The sequence below is a fragment of the Thamnophis sirtalis genome, unplaced genomic scaffold (assembly GCF_051295495.1).
Source record: "Thamnophis sirtalis isolate CommonGarterSnake01/CBP01778 unplaced genomic scaffold, rThaSir2_p1.2 scaffold_1, whole genome shotgun sequence".
Lineage (NCBI taxonomy): Eukaryota > Metazoa > Chordata > Lepidosauria > Squamata > Natricidae > Thamnophis > Thamnophis sirtalis.
The window spans coordinates 25,224,214-25,243,108 of NW_028261381.1; the positions used below are offsets into that span (position 1 = coordinate 25,224,214).

General features: G+C 39.2%; 1 protein-coding gene across 1 annotated transcript in view; it reads left to right on the forward strand.

Moving 5' to 3' along the window:
* Positions 1-18,895, forward strand: part of LRP2 (LDL receptor related protein 2) — a 156,741-nt gene that overhangs the window by 24,548 nt on the left and 113,298 nt on the right. Inside the window, exons 4-10 of the mRNA XM_087709396.1 lie at positions 4,467-4,583; positions 9,982-10,092; positions 10,201-10,314; positions 10,545-10,661; positions 12,908-13,051; positions 13,770-13,889; positions 16,740-16,868. Coding sequence (XP_087565522.1) covers positions 4,467-4,583; positions 9,982-10,092; positions 10,201-10,314; positions 10,545-10,661; positions 12,908-13,051; positions 13,770-13,889; positions 16,740-16,868 — 852 coding nt within the window. The remainder of the gene's footprint in view (positions 1-4,466; positions 4,584-9,981; positions 10,093-10,200; positions 10,315-10,544; positions 10,662-12,907; positions 13,052-13,769; positions 13,890-16,739; positions 16,869-18,895) is intronic.

The following is an 18,895-nucleotide window of genomic DNA, read 5'->3' on the forward strand; positions in this document are numbered from 1 at the left end:
ATTCCTTTATCTTTAGATTAATTGCACAAATGCCATCTAATAATGTGTCTTTAAATAGCATTAGCACTAGCAGTTAGACTTATAAACTGCTTCACAGTGCTTTACAGAGCCAGCATATTGCCCCCCAACAATCTGGGTCCTCATTTTACCAACCTCAAGGATACCCCCGTAATTCAATTGAATATTGTTAATTCTGATTGTTGGGGTAAATAAAGTTGAGGTTCACTCTGTTTGCATTAGGATAGATCAGCCTGTTTACATTTTAAAAACTTTAAAAAAAACTTTTTACGTTTTTTTTTTACTTTTTACATTTTTCTGTCCCATTTCTTCTTCCGCTAAAACTGTCGTTTTAAAATCTGCAAGAAAAATGTGCTTAAGGGGATTTAAATTTAAGCATATTTATTTACCACATGTTTTTATTCCAGCTACACATTTCTAAACACATTTACCCTAAAATACACATTTGTACTCTGATACTTTTCTGTTGCGAATTCTACTGTGGTTGTTAGTTGCAAAGTCGTATCCGACCCATTGCGACCCTATGGACAACATTCCTCCAGGCCTTCCTGTCCTCTACCATCCTATGGAGTCCATTTAATCTCACGCCTATTGCTTCAGTGACTCCATCCAGCCACCTCATTCTCTGTTGCCCCCTTCTTCTTTTGCCCTCAGTCTTTCCCAGCATTACACTCTTCTCCAGTGAGTCCTTCCTTCTCATTAGGTAACCAAAGTATTTGAGTTTCATCTTCAGGATGAATTTTACTGGAGTAGTGCAAAATCTTAATGATAACTACATTATGACCCAATGGATGTAGTCCAGTACAGTTCTTACTGAAATTCTCAAATGTTGAATACTTCAAGCATCCTAATTTTTTATATTAAACTTTGAGTATATTTCCAAACTCAGTATGCATTCATTACTGGAATTGGGACTTCCCAGAGGTGTATATGAGATTTGTATACACTACTCTGTAAACACTAGGCTTCCTCACCTTCCGGATTTCTTTCAGACAGTGAGAACATTCCGGATTGGATTTGGAGTTTCCCTTAGTTTTAGAATTTGAGTAGGCTATAAATAGAATACCTTTGTTATGATAAAAGTTCACCTTTCCCCCTTGCTCTGCAGTATTTTCTAGTCTTGCTAATCTGGGCCATATTTTGTTCACTTTCTGGGAAATGGTTTCCCCGGTTTGTAGTATAGATACTGTTGACCGAGGATAATGCAAATATTTTTATTATAGTTCCATCCCAAGTATGTTTTTTTGCCCTCCTTACCTTTTCGATAGGAGCTATAATTGCTAGTAGTTACATATTATCTATTGGGGAGGCAGTAAAGGGCAAATTCCAGTGACCTTTGAAACCCAAATCTCCACTGACCTCTGACCTTTGTGCACATTAACCCAATTCCATTGTAAAGTGGATTCATTGCAAAGTCTTTCACCTGTTTTTGAATCAACGTTAGGAAGTCACATGATTTCTTACCTTGGGATATTTGAATATATTCTTCAATATTATTCTTTGTTCAGTGAAAAATCATAGCATGTATAATGTTGCCTCTCGCCACCTGTTTGTTGTGCATATTAAGTGTGTCAACCAAGATTTACATCTACAAAAAAAACCCCAAACCCTTTATTTGCCTTCTGGTCACTAACAAAAAAAATATCCAATTTATTGTGTGTGTATTTAATTAGGAGGAGACTCTCCAAAGCACCTAAGGGTAGGACAAGAAGCAATGGGTGGAAATTAATCAAGGAGAGAAGCAACTTAGAACTAAGGAGAAATTTCCTGACAGTTAGAACAATTAATCAGTGGAACCAACTTGCCTCCAGAAGTTGTGAATGCCCCAACACTGGAAGTTTTTAAGAAGAGATTGGACAATCATTTGTCTGAAGTGGTGTATGGTTTCCCGCCTAGGCAGGGGGTTGGATTAGAAGACCTCCAAGGTCCCTTCCAATTCTGTTATTTTGTTCTGTTCTGTTCTGTTCTGTCCCGTCCTGTTCTGTCCCGTCCTGTTCTGCTCTGCTCTGCCCTGCCCTGCCCTGCTCTATTCATCTTACTATTGGCCATACTGTGGTTTATTGGCATCTAGAAGGCAAGGATTTCCTATCTGGTATAATGTAACAGTTTAAAAAGATAATACAGGCAAAGTAGAAAAGCAATCCAGTGTATTAATGAATATATATCAAGCAGAATATCTTGATTCCTCAGGTAGCCTTGTGTCTTTCCTGCATGGAAATTTCTCACAGACCCAAATTTAGTTTTGCCTTGAGTCTTGCACAAGTATAATAAAAGCTTCAAAGAATTTATAATCTAAACACAAACACTTAACATATAGCCGAGAGGCACAAACAAACCAGGCTAAGAAAGGGCAGTTAAAGATAGCGAAATTGCTGTAAGATTATATCTTCATTGGAGAATTCCTTCTTCTGGTCAGTGAGTGCAACATTCCAGTGATAGATAGATTTTTCCACTGATGGATGGTAAACTATGGCCACAGTGAGTTGCATTTTATCTGGACTTAGTTCATGAAAAATAAATGATGAGAATGTAGGGAGCACCCAATGAAAGTAACCTACCTATATACGTATACAAAGTTAAATATAGTCATTTGATTCCAAATGTTGTTGTTGTCTCTTTTCAAAGGCTGAATAAGTCAGTTAAGTTGTGGATTGGACCTGGTTTGGGTTGTCCTCACTTAATGACTGCTCTGTTTAGTGATAGTTCAAAATTATGACGACGTGTTGAAAAAGTAACTTTATTATGACCAATCTTCACATTTACTACTGTTGCTTTATTATCCCTGTGGTCATATGATCGAGAGTCAAGTGCTTCACAACTGGTGGACAATTATGATTGTCACAGCTTTTCATGTTTTGCTATTTGGCTTCTGGTACCCCCTATATTCTCATCATTTATTTATAGAGTTAATGAAGAAGCCCGCAGTAAAACGCCAAATCATGGTCGTGCAATATCTTGCTTAAAGATCATACATGAATTACTAAAGAACCATGATCAAAATGAGTTTGCAAGCCTGTTGCAGTTATGTGAGGTTTCACTTAATGACTATGTCACTTAACAACAGAGTTGCTGATCCCAGTAGTGATAAATGAGGATTCCCCATACTCATCAGAGAAAAACTGTAGTAGGTTTAGCAAACAAGTACTGAAATTGGCCTTATTTTGCATGATGTATCTGCTTTTTTCTACACCTTCCCTTTCTTTGGTAAGCTTTACAGGAGTTACATTAATATATCTACATAGTTCATAAATAACATCAAGACATGAAAGCTTGATTTAGGAATGTGTAGAAGTTTACATTTACATTTATCTATTTTGGCTTTTTCATTCTATTATTGTTGAAAACAGTTCTTTAGGCTGAATATTGTATTTATGGTAATACAGTAATTATATTGATATTGTATTGTTCCATAATTTTGATAAAATTTAATTTACTTACCTGTATTTGGAAATATGCTGTAAGCCACTTACAGTCAAATGATTGAAGTGGCAGAGAAGCATTTGCAATGATGGAGATGTAAATAAGGATGATTCCTGTTCATTTAAAAACTATACATTTTATAAGCATATTATCAGAAACAGAAGCCGTAAGACAGGAGTGTCAAACTCAAAGCTCATGGGCTGGATCCGGCTCATGGGGTACTTTGATCTGGTCCACGGGTTTGCCCTGGAAACAGTGAAGGACCAGCCCATGATGTCTCTGCCAACAAAAACAGAGTTCAGCCCTCCCAAGCTTCATTTTTGCTGGCAGAGAGTTGCAGGGGGTCATCACAGTCGAAAACAGAGATCAGGAGCCTATTTTCACTGGCAGAGTTTTCAGGCTACCACAAGTGCCTCTGACATGAGTGATGTCAAGCTGGCCATGCCCCCCAGGTCAAACACAACCCTGTTGCGGCCCTCAGTGAAATCGAGTTTGGGAGAGTGAGTGCGTTCAGAGAAGCGTTGCGAGAGTTGTGTTGGAGAACACACAAACCAGCATACAGAGACACTGCAGTTTAAGTAGGCTTTTACTTTCATGGAAATAGAGGTATCAGAGTCCATCAAACAGTCCAAGTCATACACGGATAAGACAGTCAGTCATCAATGTCTTTCAGTTAAGGGATAATCCAAATAACATAGTCCATAATCATACAAACAGTCCGTTACTCAAAGTTTGCTAGCAGTTGCAAAACTTACAATAGCTCACAGCACTTTCTAACAGCCAGCTTCCAAAACACTCAGATCAGAACAGCCCAGCATCTAACAAACAGAGAGCTAACAGTCATTCTGGCTCCCTCTTATGGCCGATTGAGGAAAACAGCAACCAATCACATTTTACAGTATGATTTAAAGAAACAGGTATAGCATTGTTACATGCTTTATATATTGCCAACCCAACCATTAGATTATATTCTTAACAGATGTGTTTGTGTGTAAATAAAAAAAATGTAAGTACAATGTTTCTTGCAGCTGGGCGAACATGCTCCAGTGAGCAGTTTACTTGTTCCAATGGACAGTGCATCCCAAGGGGCTACAGGTGTGACCATGTCAGCGACTGCACAGATGGAACAGATGAAAGAAGCTGCCGTGAGTGCTTTTAAATCTTTCGCAGTAGATTTGGTTTCAGCCCTTCTCTCGTTGGCTTGTTAATCAATTTGTAAGATTAAGAATTTGTTGACGGACAGAAATGAACACAATATTCTTCTTGTTATCAACATTTCAGCACAGATTCTTTCATGGATTACTGAGGATGTGCTCATAACAGTGACATTGTTCTGAGGTTTAATAAACTGTACTGTTGCTCTGTAATGGACTAAGGCTAGGGAGAATCTCTCTCTTTTTCCTGATGTTAAAAGACCAGAACTCCACATTACATAAGCATAAGGGTGAGGGTTAAGACATTAAAATATACTGGGTTGGGCTTTGGGAGCTAGAGATATGATGATGATCATTTATTGTATGCATATATGCCTGGCAGAAATTAAAATTGAATACAATGATATTCTGTTTAGACTATCTTTGGTTACTATGGATTGGAATGAGGTGTCCAAAAAATGAAACTTTGGATTTCTGATCCAGTAAGGAAATTGACAGGGAAAAAAAACATTTCTCAAAGAAGGAAAAACAAAAGAAGGGATAATGGATGTTCAGGATGCATCAGAGGGCCTTCATACAGCAGGCCCTGTTTGAGCTGCAGAACAGATGGATGAAGGAGAAAGAGGTTTATTAACTGAGGGAAAGTAAGGGAATACAAGGCCCTCTTGTCTTCATCACTACAGGTACTGAAGATGCCCAGATAGGGCACAGTGTTCAGGCTTTTTAATCACAATTTTAAAATGGGATAATCACCTGGGTTGTCTAGACATCCTTGAATATTAGTTTTGTCTTGAAACAGCTCAGAAGAAACCTACAGTTCAGATGGTTCAGAATCAGACAAATATAATTAGACTTGGGGTAATACAGACTTAATAACACCTGGGGAAATTAAGCTCCGTGAAGGCACTGCAAAATAGAATTTGGATAGAATAAAAGAGCTTGGAACTATTTATTCCTTGGGCTTTTTCCAAAGAAAATAATGCAGATGGAGAAGGACAGGAGAATTAGAGGATGTAGGCAAGGCAAGGAAAAATATGGCACCACCATCTTGTTTTTCAGTTCTATTCAAATTTAATTGCACTGTGCATGCGCCCACAGCATGCATCAAGCGTATGTGCGCATGTGAAGTGCCGGAACCCACCTCTGGAGCAAATATACTCTTTCATGTTAACCAGTATATAGTAACTGAAGGTTTCCAGCTTTAAATATTAGCATCTAACAGATGTAACTAGGGTAGGATAGAAATGTTAAACAGAGAAGCATAAACATTATAGCAGTCAGTTTCTGCCTTTTTGCATTCCTGCAAACTCTGATATGATTAATATTCATGCGCGCTGATGGTTCATTTCCAGCAAAGATAAGTAAGGATTGCTTGTTAGAAATGAAAGTTGGCTTGTGAGCCATAATGTGGTCTTCACTCGGGAAGTGAATTTATGGATCTGAATCCATAAATCAACTGATTCATAAATTAGTTGGGTAAGACATGAGATGGTTCCAGGCAAAGAGAGCAAGAGAAGAGCGTGAGCAGAGTTCTAAAGTTGGGAAGAGAAAACCTAGTGAAGGTCTTAAAGAACATGCTAAGTGGAATAAAAAAAAATCCTGACCATCAAGTAGTTTGTCCATATTGAGCCCAACAGTCTCAAGAGCTAGTGACTCATTGCCCTAACCTACTTGGGGAGTTAAAAAGTACCATTATTCTAAGTTGTACAAAGGATAGAATAGACGTTTCTCGGCTACATGACTGAATTAAACCTATATATTTAAGCCTTTCCAAACTATGATTCTGAAAGATATCCAGGTAGAGTTATATGGAACAAAATAATTACAAAAAGCTGACAATCAGTTGGCTGATCTGTTTTGGAATGAGATCACATTAGAGCTGAAATGCGTTTCTAATAAAAGAAATGTAGCTCAGGGGTGTCAAACGTGCGGCCCGCGAACCAGATGTGTCATGCACTGGCTACATCCACTCCACATCCAATTTAACAAAGGGTGAAAAAAAGTCATGGTATGTCATGTAACAATGAGGCGATGACGTGAGTTTGATCCCCTTGATGTAGATTGATTCAATGTAATGATAAATGCCATATGTTGCCTGTCATGGTGGGTGTGGCTTGGAAATCAGGAAAGGTATTTACTTTTGTCCAAAGTTCCCAAATTGGCTTTAGCATAGCAGGACCAGATGTTTTGCTAAGTGGTTGTAAATGCAGTGGAGTTTCTTAATGCTATATTTATAACATTATCATTCCTGGCAGCCTTTAATCTTGGAGTTTTGCAGCCTTTTCCCAAACAAATATTTTCACAAAAGTACAAAAAAAAAAAGCCACAGGGGTACAAGACACAAACTATATGAAACCATTGTGTAAAGGTTTTGTTCAAATTGAAACCTACTTCCAATCAAGTAATCTACGTAAGTGGCCTTTAAGATGATACATGTTTTGCACAGTACTTGGTAAATCCAGGGTTAATTCTTGCTTTCTGTTTAGTAATCTGGGAGTCCACAAATCTTGGGATTATTACAGAATGACATATTCTGTGTTGAACCAAAAAAATGCTATATATCTTTCAACAGCCACTAATTAGAGTATTGGGGTTGACAACAGTCTTCAACAAAAGGCTGCCTGTGACTTGTAGGACAGAAAACTAGGGTTATGGCACTGATTGAGGCTGCATATTTGAAGTATGCTAGTGTAATAGAGGATTTATAATCTGAATACATTTATCTAAATGCTATTATGGTTCTGACTACTCACTTTTATCACACCCTAAACAAAGGATTTTTTTTTCACGGGAATATTTTTGATGGTGGAAAGATTTGACAGTTCATATATTTATTGATTTATTAATTTAAACATGGCTCCGGATTGCCATTGAGTGGTGAAATGATTCAATTGAGAAAGCTGTTTTACTTGGAATTTTGCAACGCTTCATATGTTCTTCTTAGAAGTCACCAGAAATGTGACTAGCTTGGTACAGTTTATGTTATAAATAACCACCATGAAAGCCAAAGAGCTATTTCCAGCTGTAATAATCAGTAAACATTCCCATGTTTTGAAGAAAGGCTTAAGGAGCTATGAATCAAAATATGATGTTTATTTATTTCTTTATGAAAATTTCTAAGGCTGCCTACTCACTCTCAGTGACTCTGGCCATTTCAGAAAAATATACAAATCATAAAAAGCAATGACCCCTCACCATTATCCTGATAAAGATGATTTTTAGTACATTGTTAATATAATCTATTGCTAAAATTGCTTTGAAAAGAAAGGCACGTATAACATAAATTATACCAATAAAGGAGAATATTTGTAGCTTAAGGTTGAAATGAAGACCACCAAGGATCCCTTAGAACATAAATCATTTGGGAAACGGAAATTATGTTTGGTGGTTAAACAAGGTCCAATTTTTTTTAAAAAAGAAAATAAATATAATGCGAATTACAAAATTTACAAAATTGTTAGCCATTTCTAAGATGGGACTGATCTCCATACCTTGACACAACTTGCAATCTTGGCCCTGCAGATAGCTACTCCTGCTCTCATTACCTCAAGGTTGAATTGTTGCAACGTAGTTCTATTTGGGGCTGCCTTGAAGACTATCCAGAAACTTTATCTGATATAGCAGATTGCTTGCACTTGAAAGACATTTCAGCAGGGGTGAAATTCGACCGGTTCTATCCCGTTTGGGCGAACCGGTAGCAGATCTAGCAGGAGGCTCCGCCCACCCACATGAATGTCATCATGTCCTGTTTTTGATGCTCTGTGCATGTGCAAAAGGTCCTGCGCATGCATGTTGGTGGCGCATGCGAGCGTGCAAGCACTCACATTTGTGAACCAGTAGCAAAAGTAAGTTGATTTCACCCCCGCATTTCAGTCATGCAACTTGTTTTATAGGTTCAGTCCCGCATTTGCTTACCAGTAATTTCCCAAAGTGTTAACATGGATATCCCTGTATGGTTTGGCTCCTGGTTACTTTTTGGGCCATCTTCTCCAAAAAGACTCTGCTCACCTTATGTTTTCAAATTAAAAGGAGGTGTTTCAGAAGGGGTGATAGGAGCCCCAAAAAAGGCCTTCTTAGTACCGTGTTTCCCCGAAAATAAGACAGGGATTTATTTTCTTTTGACCTCCGAAATAAGCTCTTGGCCTTATTATTTTTGAGGTGCATGAGGTGGTGAGCGTGGTCACTTCATGCCTGCTGCTGTATTGCAATATTTTCATGGAGGGCTTAGTTTCGTTCATACACTCAAAAGCCTGATTGGGCTTATTATCTGGGGAGGCCTTATTTTCAGGGAAACTGGGTATCTTCCTGGAGAATGCTTGCCGGCAAAGATCTGAACATGACTTTTGAAAAGGATGGTGAAGTTCTACTGGACATTTGGCATCTAAACTATACTTTGTTGGGTGAGCTTCCTGTTGAATTCTTGCTGCATTTTAATGTTCAGACTATTTTTAATTAGAATCTTATTGAAATTTTAAAGTTGGAGGTTTTTATATTTAGAATTTATTGAAATTAAGTTTTGTTATTTTTATGTAAATTGCAAACTGTCCAAAGACTTATGAATGTGAATGTGACATAAATTTCGTAGTAAATAAATTCTTATCCTTAGGATATTTAGATGGCTTATTTCTTCCTACTCTTTGTGTCAATGGAAAAAAAATATCAAGACTCTTTCAGCAAGTGTTTCTATCACACTGTTTTTTATTGTGAGAATTGTTGGTTTTAAGGTATTCTATTTTATATTCAACATAATTTTAGTACAATAAATCTACCAATAATATGTTGTTGCTGCTAAATGTGCATTATTTGTTTCCAAGCAGTTTCTTTGACCTCTGAAGCAGAGCAATATACACATTTATTTATTTCTCTTCTGAGGGAACAATTTTAAAATGGAAAATAATGGCAAAATGATTACAGTGATTTTATTTACTCAATGAAAATTAGATTTCCTGTGCTGCTGTAGACACTCATCTTCTTTTTCTACCCACCAAAAGCTGGAAGAATAATCTTTCCCCAAGAAATTGCGAAAATAACTCTTGGTATTGTAGGAGATAAGTTTGTATTCTATAGGACAGTAGTTCCCAAACTTGGCAACTTTAAGACTTGTGGAGAGCTGGCTGGAGAATTCTAGGAGTTGAAGTCCACAAGTCTTAAAGTTGCCAAGTTTGGGAACCACTGCTATAGGAGACAAAGACTCCTATGGTTTGATTCCTTCTGAGACAGGGGTGTCAAATTGGTGGCCCGAGGGCCTTATGTATCATGCACAGGCCACGTCAACCCCAGCTCTGTGAATTGGAAAAACTTCGCGAAATGTCATGTGGTGGCAATATGACGCAGCAAGTTTGACACCTGTGTTCTAAGACATTAAAACCAGACATATTTTCCTTTGCAGAGTACCCAACCTGTGATCAGCTGATTTGTTCTAACGGAGCCTGTTTTAATTCAAGTCAACGCTGTGATGGAAAAGTGGATTGCAGGGATGCTTCTGACGAAGCTAACTGCAGTAAGTATTCAAGAGCACTTGATGCGCCTGGCTGTAGTAAGCTTAATGCTATCTGGAATTGTCCAAGCCATGTTCATCCTTTATTCTTTTTTTTATGTTTTCCCCCAGCCCGTGGATGCTCCAGTACTCAGTTTCAGTGTAACAATGGGGATTGTATCCCCCGAGCCTTTATTTGTGACCATGATGATGACTGTGGCGACAGGAGCGATGAAAATTCTTGCAGTATGTTGGTTTTCCCTATGTGGCTCCTTTTCTCTCTGTTGCGGTCCAGTAATGTTTGTCCTTCAGAATAGTAAGAGCTTTTTACCTCAGGATTGGCACTTCCTGTCTGGATTTGTGGTATATTCTGGTCTCAGTTGTACTGTATTTTCATTGCATGTGCTTACGTTTAGTGCTGAGGGAGTGGTTTAAAAGGACTCTGAGTCATTGGTCTTTGATGTTGTCTTCCTCAGCATATGCAACTTGCAAAGGGAATTTCTACACCTGCCCAAGCGGTCGCTGTATACATCAGAGTTGGATTTGTGATGGGGATGATGACTGCGAAGACAATGCAGATGAAGTTGGATGCGGTAAGTGGGAATGTAACTTAGCATTAGTGGTCCCATGTGGGAAAGTTTTTTCTCTTACTCTTCTTCCTGATGCATACAGGAGATCAGAGGCCAAAAACCTTGTGTTTCTTTTAAAATATGCCATTGTGTTCTTTGAAATCACTTCAGCAACCTGGGGATTATTTGCACCCATTTTGAGATATAGATCAGTATAGTAGGATAGATTAGAATACAGGTAGTCCTCGACTTATGACATCAATTGAGCTCAAGGTTTCTTTGGCTAAGTGAGACATCTATCAAGTGAGTTTTGCCCCATTTTATCACTTTTCTTGCCACAGTTGTCAAGTGAATCGCTGCAGTGGTTAAGTTAGTCACATGGTTGTTAAGTGAATCTGGCTTCCCCATTGCCTTTGCTTGTCAGAAAGCAAAAGGGGACCACATGATCCCAGGACACTGCAACCATTATAAATATGAGTCAGTTGCCAAGTGTCTCAAATTTGATCATGTGGCCACAGGGATGCTGCAATGGTCCTAAGTTTGAAAAATGGTCACCAGCAGTGGTGGGTTGCAGGCAGTATACGCCAGTATGGGTGTACCGGAATCTGCCCGGAGCCCCAGGTACCGTTCCAGTACGGTGCTCCGGAGGGCCTACCCGCCCTCCCGAGCTCCTTACCTGTCCTTAAAGCCTTTGGAGCTTTCGTGCATGCACATGGCATGTACAGCGCCTGCACAATGCTCTGCCGAGCAGCTGGAGGCTTGCGGAAGCATCGCAGGCACGTACAACGCATGCACATGCCACGCACATCCATGTGGGTGACGCCGGGGCCGTTCCAACCGTACCCACCATTGGTCACCAGCCGCTTTTTTCAGTTGTAACTTTGAACAGTCACTAAAAAAAATGTTGTAAGTTGAGGACTACTTGTATTCAGCGCTGTTTGCTATTAAGAATGAAGTTTGCAAGATAGGTACCAGAGGTTCCCATGTTCAAGAGGACTATTATGTCACACAGTTGCCTCCCATTTCCTTGAAGAGTGACAAAATATTAATTGGCTTGGAAAGATGGAAACAAGGAGCCTGGGTTTTAAACTCTGGCAAGCAAACGAATGAATACTTGATAACTGGAACTCCAGCAAGCAAATCTGTCATACATGGCTTCATTTGAGTCTGTAACACTCAATGTATCTGAGGCAAGTCTATAAGTCAGTTTCTGAATAAGGGCTTAGGGTCTGGAGGGCTGAGACTTCTAGCTATGCCTGAGGGAAGCCTGCCTTTTAGCAATCCTGTGCTGTATAATTTGCTTTTGGGATACAAACTATCATATGTAAAGGTAGATTAATATACATTAATTTAGACTTACATGGTTTGGGACAAAATTCTCTGCCTCAGTAATGCTTGATCTTACAATAAAAATATTTTTTTGTATGGCAATCAAGAAATCTTGACATATTTCTCCCTTCTGGAATCTCCAAACTTGGTAATTTTAAGACTTGTGGACTTCAATTGCCAGAATTCCTCAGCCAGCCATGCAGGTTGGGGAATTCTGGGAGTTGAAGTCCACAAGTCTCAAAGTTGATAAGTTTGGAAACTTCTGTTCTACTTGATTGCGCCATTGGCCTTAATGAAGCACATAATTCTTAATTCCAATTTTTCATTGGCCAATAGTAGCCTTACAGAAATTACTGAAACTGTTGAAAATATCATCTTTGAATTTGTTTGAATCCACACATTAATAATAATATTTTAATTCAGCCCATATTCTTATGCTTCAGTATTATAGATTGAAGAAATTTGCTTAAGAAGTGATATGCAAATTCATTCATGTCCAACTACTACATCGTACAGAGATGTCTTCTGGGGACAACTGGAAATAATAAAGCTTCTCTGGTTTTCTTATATAATTTGAGAAAAATAAAAAGCTGTGTTGTAGTATCTACCTTGGTTGTGCTTTAGCTAGAAAAAGTCAGCAAACATTACTAAAATCCTGCAAACATGGAATGTTTGAGCCGCGGTGGCGCAGTGGTTAGAGTGCAGTATTGCAGGTTACTTCTGTTGATTACCAGCAGCCTGCAGTTTGGCAGATCGAATCTCACCAGGCTCAAGGTTGACGCATCCTTCCCAGGTCGATAAAATGAGGACCCAGATTGTTTGGGGAAATATGCTGATTACGTAAACCACTTAGAGAGGGCTGTAAAACACTATGAAGCGGTATATACTGTCTAAGGGCTACTGCTATTGCTAATGTACTGTTTTTTTTCTTTTGCACCTAGAGAGTGGCCACCGAGATTGTTATCCAGGTGAATGGGCCTGCCCTGTATCAGGGCAGTGCATTCCCATTGACAAAGTTTGTGATGGGACTCCCGATTGCTCTGCTGGGGAAGACGAGACAAATGTAACAGCTGGAAGACATTGCAGTGAGTAATGGACAAGCAAGTTTTGTCGGGCACTAAAATGTTCGTAGAAGTAACTCAAAGGTATCTCTGACACCTTAGCATTAAAAATAGGAAAGGTGTTTTAAATAATGTTGAGATTGGTGCAGTACCAATTGCAATGTAATATTTGACTGACATCCATAGTTTCAACAATGGCTAAGACATTGTTCTGATTCTGAAGTGCTCCTTTCTCGCAATTTTTTGTTGGTTCAGAGTACTTCAAGTTTGGGCAAACTCCAAATAATGTAATATGACCTTAAGGTGAGCACTTCTGTGAAGCCACACTCCCAAATAGTGCACATCACTATTGATGTACTTGAAATAGCTGTGACTGCAATTGCTGGTTAAGCTGCATTGGGATTCCCATGGTAAAAATAGCCTGATTTTCCAGGTGACATTTTGGATTTGGATATGCCAACTTTCCACAATCTAGTCATCCATGGATGTGTTAGAACTGCAACCCTTAGAGTTCAAAAGACCAATATTGTTGGGAAATTCTGGTAATCACAATCCCCAAATTTCCAGAAACCTATATTTAGTGACATTGTATATGCAGTGATCTCCCCCATTTTCTAGATTCATTTTGTTCATGTAATCTATATTTAAGTTTTTTTCAACAATATATCATTGTAATTCTATTTCTGGGCCAACACAATTAATTAATTAATGTTATTCTTTAATTGGCTTTTGTTTCTGATAGATATATCTCAGTGTGCAACTTTAAGCTGCCAATATCGTTGTCACTCATCCCCCACGGGGGGAACATGCTATTGTCCTGCAGGATACGTCATCAGCAACAATGACAGTCGCACTTGTATAGGTAAGAGATGAAGGTAGAGATCCATGCACAATCAGTTATTATATTTCCCCTTCAATGTGCCACGAACTCTCAAGGGAAGAGTCAGTGTGACAAAATTGTTTGGTTGTAGAGTTGACAAGAACAGAATTCAGATTTCTACTTAGTTATTGAAGCTCAGCAGTGATTAGGGCCAACATAATCTCTTGACTTGACCCAGTTCATAGGGTTGGGGTGGAGGCATAGATTTGAGAAGAAAGTACTAAGGACTGAAGCCTATCTTGAGCTTTTTGGAAAAAGATGGGATGTGAATGCAACTGATCAATAAAAATACCTTCAAGGATTTTGAATCCTGTAGCATCAGGTGGAACAGAATACTGCATTTTTTTGGGTATAAGATGCACCAAGATTTTGAAGAGGTAAATTTTTAAAAAAGTTTTTGCACCCTGCAGATCTCCCCAAAACAGCCCATTTTTTGCAAAAATGAGCTTATTTTTTGTCAAAAAAAGGGCATGCATAGCTTTTAGGAGGCTTGTAGAGTGCTCCTGAGGGTTGGGGGGGATGATATTTGCCCTCCCCAGTCCCCTGGAGCATATTGTAGGTCTCCCAAACTCTCTGCACATCCACATTTGTGAAGGGGATGGAGTTGTGGGACACCAAAAATGCTGCATTCAGGGTGTAAGATGCAACCAGATTTTCACTCTCTTTTTTTGGGGGGGGGAATTTTGGGTGCATCTTATACTCTGAAAAATACAGTACCTATCAGGTGTGCTATATTCGGCTTGAAAAATAGCACTTTATGCACAAATCAAATATTTTAGTTTGGCTTATTTGTATGAATTGTCAGTGAACAAACAAACAAATAGTAATTGCTACCCATTCAGTTTTTGGGGAGTTCAGTCGCCTGTAGAAACAGAGATTCAAGGAACTGTGTGATTCAAATTGAGGAAAAAATGTGCATTGGCATTTTCGGCCAAAGATTCTTTTAAGAAAACTGCTTAACCTTGCTCCTCAAAATATGACAGTTTTCTTTTTTTCTTTTGTGTTCAAACTAAAATTTAAATATGTGGGCCTGCTGTGAATAATGCACAAATGTATCAAGCAAATACTGTAGCACTGGGGCCTTTTTAAAGCTAAAAAGTAGCACAGTAAAGGCGTATAATCCCTTCCCTTTATTAGGTCACTCCTTGACCTAATTCTCATTGAGGTAATAAATCTATGTATCTTCTGACCTGCAGGTGCATGAATTCTCTTGCCTGTAAGACATTTTCTTTACACAGAACACCAGATTGTAAAGACAAAGGCTGTCATTTAGGCTTATGCCTGAAATATTGATTTACTTGATAACTGGGTATATATGCAGAAGAAGATTTAATAGCTTCTGAACGGCTCCAGGCCCAGTCATTGCTAAGAATTAGACCTTTATTGTTGGCCCATTTTTTGTGCTGCCTTATCAGACAATATCTGCAAAGCCATATACCTTAGAGTAATCCAGTTTCAGCTTTTTTTTTAAAGTGGAGAAGATTAAGCTTTTAATTCTAAAAGGGAGCTAAATTAGTGCTACTAATCTGATGCCTATTGATGCTCATAAATCTCACAGCATGATGGGAGAATGAAGCTTTCTGGGTTCATTCAGTTGATCTGATCTATTTGTTGATAAATTATTTTCCTGATTATTAGAAAGACTTGTATAAATAAAAATATTAGATTGAATTGAATTGAATTGAATTTATTAGATTTATAGGCCGCCCAATCCCAGAGGATGGTTTCCTTCAGATAAGTTAAATGTTAATGAGTCTATTGGCTTAATTTTCTTTTAAGATTTTGTTAAAGCTACTCCACATCTCCTACTTACCGTATTTTTCAGAGTATAAGACGCGCTGAAGTAGAAGATGCACCAAGGTTTTGAAGAGGCAAATTTTTTAAAAAAGTTTTTACACTCTGCAAATCTCCCAAAAACGGCCCGTTTTTTTCAAAAACGGGCCTGTTTTTCCCCCCAAAAAGGGCATGAATAGCTTTTAGGAGGCTTGTAGAGTGCTCCTGGGGGGTGGGGCAAAAAATGAGCCATTGTTCACGAAAACGGGCCTATTTTTTGTCAAAAAAGGGCATAGATAGTCTTTAGGAGGCTTAAAAAGTAAATAAGCCCCCAAGGGCCGTTTTTTGCTCATTTCTGCCCTCCCCAGCCCCTAGAAGCACTCTGAAAGCCTCCTAAAAGCTATGTACAGCCATTTTGGTGAAGGGGTAGGGTTTCAGGAGGAAAAAAAATGCTGTATTCAGTGTATAAGACTCACCCAGATTTTCAGCCTCTTTTTTGAGGGAAAAGGGTGTCTTATACTCTGAAAAATACAGTAATTTTCTGATTTAGCATAAAAAAGTTGAATCAAATAACAAACACATTTGATGTTCCTACTCCAATTTATTAATTCTCTTCTAAGGAACTGAATATATTTGTAAAAAAATATCACTTTAAGAAGTAATGTTCAGAGGTTAGGTGATTTTTAGACATCGAAATTAATGATACATGGGAAATTTTCCAACATGCCTTTGTTGTCGTTGACATAAAAACATGAGAGACGGTGGTTTAATGAGATCTCAGAATTGATCAGGGATTTCAATCAGGAAAATAATATGAGGAATAAGAGATTAAACATGGATCACAACCAATTTTCCATATCAGCTATTAATTTCTACAAAACAAAGACGAGACCACTGATTGCAAACTTTTTGTCATTTTGGCTGTAAGAACTACTTTTAAAGGAACAGCGGATCTGACATTTTCATTTTAGGAGAAGGGAAAACTGTGTTTGTTGTGGATAGCATTCTGCAAATAGAAGGAAAAAAACGTACACTTCCTGAATGTTAATTCTGTTACAGACTTTGATGACTGCAAAATGTGGGGCATTTGTGACCAAGAATGTGAAGATCGTGATGGTCACCATCACTGTCGATGTGCCGAAGGGTATGTCCTGGAGCACCACCGTCATTGCCGAGCCAATACCTCATGTGAGTCAATATCTCTGAAATCTGATTCCCTCCCTCCTCCCTTGATGAAATAATATTGCCTTACTTTCTTTCAGGTATTTGAAAGAAAAGCCAATTATAGGCCTGTCCTTGAGAATAATGCTGGTTTGCTTTAAATATCACAGTCCCTTCCAACACAATATTGCCACTAGCTCTCCCCTCTATTTATTGTTCTTTCACTTTCTTCATTGGGAGAGGGGAAGGTGGCAGTGCAGGTGACATTTGAAGCCCATTCTTGTTTTATCCATGGATGAATGGATGGGATCAGTGGTGGATTCCTACCGGTTTGGACCGGTTCAGCTGAATGGGTAGTGGTTTGGTGGCCTGGGTCACTGGAACTGGCAGAGACGGTGGCCTGCCATGCCTCCGAACCAGTTCTCCGGGTGGAACCATAGGCGGCACCATCTTGTTTTTCATTTCTGCACATGCGCAGAACAATTTTTATTACACTGCACATCAAGTACACGTGTGTGCACAGTGCGCTCACAAGCAAACCAGCAGTAGTGTCTGCCAGAAACCACCCCTGGATGGGATGGGATGCTTTGCAAAATTATTTGCATGAAGGGAGCACATCCCCTTGAAGGGATAAAGTAACTGCATCTTTGAGGAGGCTTATTCAGTTGTGTTCTGTTCCTTAAAGCAACTGAGTGAGCTTTCCCGAGGACTCATCTATTTAATATCCGTTGAGAAGATGGGGGGGGGGGAAGATTGATTTGGTCATTCTGTTTTTTTAAGAAACTTTCTTTTCACATATTTTGTACGGTAATTATTCTTGTAATTATTTTCTATAGTTACAATGTTCTAGTAATTAAAGATAATATATATGCAATTGAAACAAGGCTGCATTATGTGTTGTAAAGTTGTATGTACTATAATTGCAATATTTATACATAGATGTATCTGTATCTACATCTTAATATGCTTTCCTAAAAGAGTAATTAACAATATTTCCTTGTTAGGGATTAAGATCCATTATATCTTGGATATTATAGAGATCCATATATCTTGGAATAGACCAGGAGTCTCAAACTGATGGTCCCTCCAGGTTATTCAGTTCTGCATTCTCCTTAGACCCATACACAGCAGAAGAGCAATAGTTTGAAGGAGGCAGGGACTTGCAAATCTGAGCCAGGTGCTAAAGATTTTGTCTTAGGGATGAAAAAAGTGAATCCAAAGGACAAACATCAAAGTGTCAGAAAACTGTCACAGTTTTCAATACGCTTGAACCAGCACCCAGCACCACTGCTATTGCTTTAGGGCAGGGGTGTCAAACTCAAGGCCCGTGGGGTGCTTAGATCTGGCTTGTGGGGCTGCCCTGGAAATAGTAAAGGTCTGCCCACAGTGCCTCCGTCAGCAAAAACAGAGCTTGGGAAGGCTGCATGTGCCCCTCCCAGGCTCCATTTTCGCAGGCAGAGGGCTGCAGGAGGATTCCCCCAGCCCCGCCTCGGTTACCACATGTGCTCCCTGACATGAGTGACATCAAGCTGGCCACACCCACCCTAGCCATACTCACCCCGGCTATGCCCGTTCGGCTTCTTGGGGTCAAACACAACCCTGATGGGCCCTCAATGAAATTGAGTTTGACACCCCTGCTTTAGGGTGAAAAGCATAGTCCTGATGTGGCAGGCGGAGGAGAGGCTGCAAGCCTAGGCCCATGCTGAACCACCATTGTTGCCTAGAAGGAATAAAGCCTAGCACGATTCACAAGTAGTTGCCCTGCTTTGGGCAAAATCATTCCCTTGCTTTGTGTATGTGGCCCCAAATTTGGCAGCACCTTCCTCTTCCCTCCTTTCTTGTCCTGCTCAGTCACTCCAATTGTAACTCTAGATCTCTAAAGACACACTTCAGTTTTCTTATCAACAAATTGTTTGGGTTGTTTTTTTGGCAGAGCAAGAGGACACCGTTATCTCTTTCCTCCTTCTGCCAAATAGCAAAGACACCAAAATAATTTGTTGGCAAGAAATCATTGCAATCTCCGGCCCCCGATAGAAGAGAGCACATTATTAGAG